Below are 6,000 nucleotides of genomic sequence, written 5' to 3'. Positions count from 1 at the left end.
ACTGGTGGCCAGATTTCCTATAAGCCTGTCTCGGAGAGTATTTTGTTCAGATTTTTGCTTGAAGGTGTAAGTCCTGAAAACGGCCACCTTCTCACCTTTGCCAGAATCTAGGCGAATGGGTGAAATAGGGGGGAAGTAGTACTGGACTGAGAGAACACTTGGCTTCTAGCCTCTTGTTTCTCTCTAGGTGGCTGTGACCTTAAATAAGCTCTTTCAGATATTTCCCTGGGCTTCAGTTTCCTCCTTTGTAAAAAAAAGCGACCTCTGAAGTCCTTGGTCATTTAAAGTTACCGCCTCCTTTTCTGCTGCCCCCAGCATTTGGGAATGGGGGCCTCTGCAGTGCACCTCGTACGGGCTGAGTAAACATTTATCCTCTGGTTAACTGGATGGAGGCTAAGAGGGGCACAAAGAGGATGACGAGGCGTCCCCCTGTCACTCGTCAGCACAAAGCAGCAGAGTGCCGTGGTACTATGGTCCTGCGAGGTCTTTGAACCTACTCTTCACTCCCCGGCTCGGTTCCTGGAATACAGTTAGCTGGTGTTAAACTAATGAGTGAACGTGTGAGTGAAATGAATGAGAGAGGTGGACCGCCAAATATGCAATTATCTAGTGAATTCCCGCAAAAAAAAAAATTAGAGACAACGCCGCCTTTCCCCGATTCTTCAAGGCGACAGCCCAGGTGTGAAACTCCGGCAGCTGACAGGCGAAGCCTTTCAGCTCTCTCTTGGCTGAGAGGCGGCAGGCGGCGCTAAGTGAGAGAGGGAGCCCGGAGCCCGCCCGCCCCGCCTCTCGCCGCGCGCGGCCCTGCTCCCGCCGCGCGCGCCCCCGCCGCCGCGCGCGCCCCTCCTCCCGCCGCGCGCGCCCCCGCCGCCGCGCGCCCGGGACCGCGGCGGATCCAGGCTGGCGGCGCGCGATCCCCGCGTCGCCGCGCGGGTGGGTGGGATCGCGGCGGAGCTCCGGGCGCCGGGGCAGGGGTTGGAGAGCGCCATGGCGGCGGCAGCGGCGGCGGCATCCGGTCCCCGCGCCGCGGCGAGGTGAGGGGCCGCGCGTCTCCCTCGCGGCTGAGGAGGCCACAGCCCCCCGCCCGCCTTCCGCGCGGGCCGCGGCTCCGGCATGGCCGGGCTCATTAAGAAGCAGATCCTGAAGCACCTGTCCCGGTGAGAGCGCCAGCGCCGGCCCCGGCCGTCCCGGGCCCGTCCTCGTCCCCTTCGACCCTCCTCCCTAAAAGCCGTATTCCGGGCCGGCCTCCCTCTCTTCAGCCCCGGGGCCAGGACTCGGCGGCGATCCCCGCCTCAGCTCGAGCCGGACAGCCCGCTCCGGGGGCCGCGACCGTTGTCACCGCGCTGCTCTGCCCTGGCCCTGGGCCCTGGGGGCCCGGCGCCCCTGCCCCGGCGCGGGTGCCCAGGCCCGCCTTCCTATCGGAAGAGCTCCTGGCCCCCCCGACCGCAAGGATCTCCTGACGGGCCGCGCGCACCTCAGTTCCCACACCGCCGGGCAGGTCGCCCCGCTGCCCCTTGCATGCCCCCCGCCCCGGGCCCTCTGCCCGGCCCCTGGTGGCCCCCGCGGTTCCCCCTCTTTCCTGCCCGCGCCGCGGCGTCTTCTCCGCGCTCTGCCCCTCCCTCGGGGCCGTCTGCCCGCCTCTTTACCCGCCCACCTGCCCGCTCCTCGGTCTTCGTCTTCCTCCTTCTGCTCCGGACTAGATCCCTCAACCCCGGCCACTCACTTAAAAATGACCCCGTTCCCCAGTCCTTCAAAACCCATCCACCGCTGAGATTCCCACCCGCGATACTGGTTTTTCTCCCCCAAGAAGCTCCCAGCTCCTTGTCTTCGTCGTCTGGCTGACCCTGTTGCATCACTCTCGAAAAAGATCTAATCCTTGCGCCCAGGCCGTTCCTCTAATCTCCTTTTCCCCTCCCGGGGCTTCTCTTCTCAATTAACACAGACTAAATGGAGAAAGGGCATGAGAGTTGGGCATAAAGTTTCAACAGCCTTCTCTTTAAGATATGGAGGATATTTGGACAGCCTGTGAAAAGAACTAACGACGCCCACTTCTGCTTTGCAGCCATCAAAGCAATGTTATGTCCGCCGAGGCGTTTGGACCCGAGCTGGGTGGCACGCCAAACTGTTCGCTTGTATCTGGGTGACTGCTGACCCCTGAGTTAGGATTGCAGCTTGTCAGAACTGGTGTCCAGAAAAATCAGAAGCTGGCCTTTCACTTCGTTTTCATTCCTTATTCCGGACAGGGCTTAGCGATACCTTTAGACAGTCGTTGTCTCTCACGTGGAGGGTGATCCCGTCTTTGGCTCCACAGTGGTCAGTGGTTTTGAGGAGGACGGAGCAGGGGGAGGAGCCAGTCACCACGACCCCAGGCCTTGCTCTCCTTTCTTTTCTGCTCTTCTCATTGCCTTGGTGAGTGCTGTGTGAGACACTGTCGCTGGCACTGCATCCTCTCTTCTGGCAGACACTTTGGCCAATTTACTGTTATTTTGATTTTAGACTTTAATTAGTAATTAGATTCAGATTCATCTCTTGGCTAATCACCACACCATGTTTTAAAGTAAAAGCACATTAGAGGCTGGAGTTGGAAGGTGCCTTTGGATCCTCTACTTGGGTTAATTCCCTAGTATATTCTTTCTCAGGTAACATTCATTTGGGTGTGCCATGAATTTGCTTGCTCTGTGTAAAGACATGTGTACGACTAATGATTGTGAATGAGGCGGAAAATTTAACTGAAGGGAAACCATTAATTTGAATGAGCACAGAATCAGACAATTTTTGGGTTTAGAGATGATCTTACCTAACATAGCATTGTGTTTAAGAAGTCAGGCTGATTTTGGTTTACTTTCTTTAACTATAAAATGAGGATAATAGTAGTATCTAACTCAAAGGGTTATTGTGAGGGTTACATGAGTTAATACACAAGGGCTTAGGGCAGTGCTCAGTGCCTAGTAAGTGTTCAATAAAGCATGCGATGTGGTTATTTGGGAGGTTTGTGGTTATTTGTGTGATGGTTTGATATAAGCCATAGACTTTTCCAGAAAAATCCACATATGCAAACAGATAATTTTTTATGTAAGTTCCCATGGTGGGGAAAGTTAAGAATCCCTTAAAATACATGCCTTAACCTCTTAAGACATCTTGAGTGAATGCCCTGAATAGCCCCTGACTAGTTCAGCCTCTCATTTTATGACTGAGGAAGCTAAAGCCTAGAAGGATAAGTGACTTGCTTAAGTTGCGGTGGAAGGTACAGTAGAGAAATAGAGGGAGTTCCCTCACGATCCAGGGGTGAGGACTCTGCTTTCAGTGCCAAGGGCGTGGGTTCAACCCCCAGTCAGGGAACTAGGACCCCGCAAGCCCCATGGAGTGGCCCAAAAATCGGTAGAGAAATAGAACCTGGCTTCCTAATTCTGGTACATTTCTGGTACAGTTCTGCTCCCTGATTCTGGTACACTTCTGGTACAGTTCTGCTCCCTGATTCTGGTACATTTCTGGTACAGTTCTGCTCCCTGATTCTGGTACATTTCTGGTACAGTTCTGCTCCCTGATTCTGGTACATTTCTGGTACAGTTCTGCTCCCTGATTCTGGTACACTTCTGGTACAGTTCTGCTCCCTGATTCTGGTACACTTCTGCTGTAATATGGTCCACTCATAGTCTGTGCTGTCTCTAAGAAGATAGAATTTTTAAAGAAAAATTTTAATAAGTATATGCTGACATATTCAGTGACTCCTTAGTGAACAAAGTATCTGTTTTAGATGAAGTAGGAATAGGTGTTAGACATTGGTAGAAATTTCTTGTTTCCCCAGGGTTGTGTGGTTGACCGAGAAGTAGGGTGGAAGGTTATTCAGGGCTGCCTTTTTTGCTAGGATGTAGGTCAGACTTGGGGAAAGGTCAAACTCCTGAGGCCTTCCTGTTGATTTAACTTTGAAAAGCTTCCTTAATCACATGTAATATTTGTGTCTCTATATGGTTTCTACTACACATCCAGAGGCTGGCATGCTTGGAGAGGAACTATAATTTCTGTGGCTTGCCAAACCTGATGAGGAAAGAGAGGAGAGTTGGGATACTGGGTTACTATATTAAATAAATATTTGTAGGTGTTTAACAATTACTTGTTGCTGATGATGACAGTGCTGCTTGACCTGGAGGAGTATCCTACAGCAGAAAGGATATCCCAGTGACTCCTATATTGTGTTTCATTTTGCTCATGAAGTTTTGCATATTAAAGTGTCTTGTTGGAATGCATCCTGCTTATCAGTAGACTATTCTGATAAATAAGATTTGAAGGAGGTGATTTTCCAGATCCTACTCTAGGCCAGTCACTGAGCTGGGTGCTGGGGATTCAGTAGGGAAGAAGTATAATTCTCTTTTAAGGGCTTTAACCTATGATTTGGGTAACTGCTGTATAGTACAAATAGCTTTTATGTTCAGTGCTTATTTAAATAAACCCAGGAGGAGATTTTTACTTAGAACAAAAACATTAATTTAAAAAATACCCTAAATTGATTTTTCACTGAATTAGATTATTCTTATTTTAGATCCCCTTAGCTAATGACCTTTTGTTGTACAAATAGGAAGAAATATGATGGATTGCAAAGTAAGTCAAAGGACTATTGCTCATGGAAAGGAGTTTTCTCTGGGGCCAGACAAGCTAGATTCATCTTCCTACTCTGCCACTTAGTAATACAGGGCAGCCTTTCTAAGCCTTAGTTTTCTTATCTGTAAAAGATGAGAATAAGAGACAATACTACATACTTAGCAGAATTTTTTGAGAAATTGGGGATAAAGTCTTTATTATAGTGCCTGGCATGAAAGTAGAGTTTAATGAAGAGTAGCTGTCATAACATGGCCGGAGAAGTTAGGGACACGTCCATGGTATAGGTGACTGCAACTCACTCAACTGGCTCTGTTAGAAAGTCAGCAGAAATCTTAATTATTTACTCTAAATGGCTGCAGAAAATGTGACTCCAAGTGACAGAGACATGGCTGATAACACGATAGGTAGTTTAAAAAACATAAGCAAAGGTGAAATCAGAAACTTAGAAGAGTTCAGAGTCCTTTCGGAGAATAAGAGAACCTGACTGTGAGCTCAGCTTTCTTAGATCCTGATCAATGCCCCCTCATCCTGGAGAAACCCCATGGCCCGTCCCCGGTGGACTGCTGGAGTTGCCCACTCGGAGGCTGACTGCCTGCTCAGGGTCTGTTTAGGTAAAGGTTTGTGTGGGTAGGGCTTGTCTCTGCTTCCAAGTCACACTCCTTTGGATTAGGCCTTACTTATTATCATCTTCATTTCCTGAATAATTATTTTGTACATTTTCTGGTAATAGTGCAATCATATACATCTTTTGTTTTGTTCCTCATCTTGTCTTGCTTCTGAAGAAGCACTTTTATTGACTTAGCAAATATTTAATAGTAATAGCCAGTTGTGAGAATAAGCACTTTACATGTCTTATGATGATTTAATCCTCAGCCTAACCATGTGAAGGAGACATTAGGCCCATTTTATAGATGAAGAAATAAATGAGACACAGCAGTTAAATAACTTGCCCTATATCAGTAAGTGGTGGGACTGAGATCCTAACACAGTCACTCCCATTCCAGAGCCAGGCGCCTTCATCTCTCTACTGCTCTAATGCATCTCATCTACTGAGTATTTCAGATTGGACAACCAGCACCATGTGAAGGAGGAGAATATTGACCAACACCAAGGAGCTCCCTGAGTCCCCCCCATCATTGCCTCTAGCCACTGTCCTGACTTCTAACAGCAAAGATTAGTTTTGTCTTTATTTCTACTTTATATAAATGGGATCACAGAATATATACTTTCATGCCTGGCTTCTTTTGCTCAACATTGTTTTTGTGAGGTTAATCTCTGTTGTTTCAATTTGTAGATTTTCTGTTTTTATTGCTATTATTCTATTAATATACTTAAATTTATTTGTACATTTTTCTGTTGATGGATATTTGTATAGTTTCTCAGTTCAGAGCTGTGCTGAATAGT

At 48.5% G+C, this 6,000-nt stretch overlaps 1 protein-coding gene across 1 annotated transcript in view; it reads left to right on the top strand.

The window, feature by feature from the left end:
* UHRF1BP1 (UHRF1 binding protein 1) overlaps positions 953-6,000 on the top strand; it is a 72,941-nt gene continuing 67,893 nt past the window's right edge. The window contains exon 1 of the mRNA XM_018038710.1: positions 953-1,157. Coding sequence (XP_017894199.1) covers positions 1,114-1,157 — 44 coding nt within the window. The 5' untranslated portion in view covers positions 953-1,113. The remainder of the gene's footprint in view (positions 1,158-6,000) is intronic.

This window comes from Capra hircus, chromosome 23 (assembly GCF_001704415.2).
Source record: "Capra hircus breed San Clemente chromosome 23, ASM170441v1, whole genome shotgun sequence".
Lineage (NCBI taxonomy): Eukaryota > Metazoa > Chordata > Mammalia > Artiodactyla > Bovidae > Capra > Capra hircus.
This window is presented reverse-complemented; position numbering and strand designations above follow the sequence as displayed.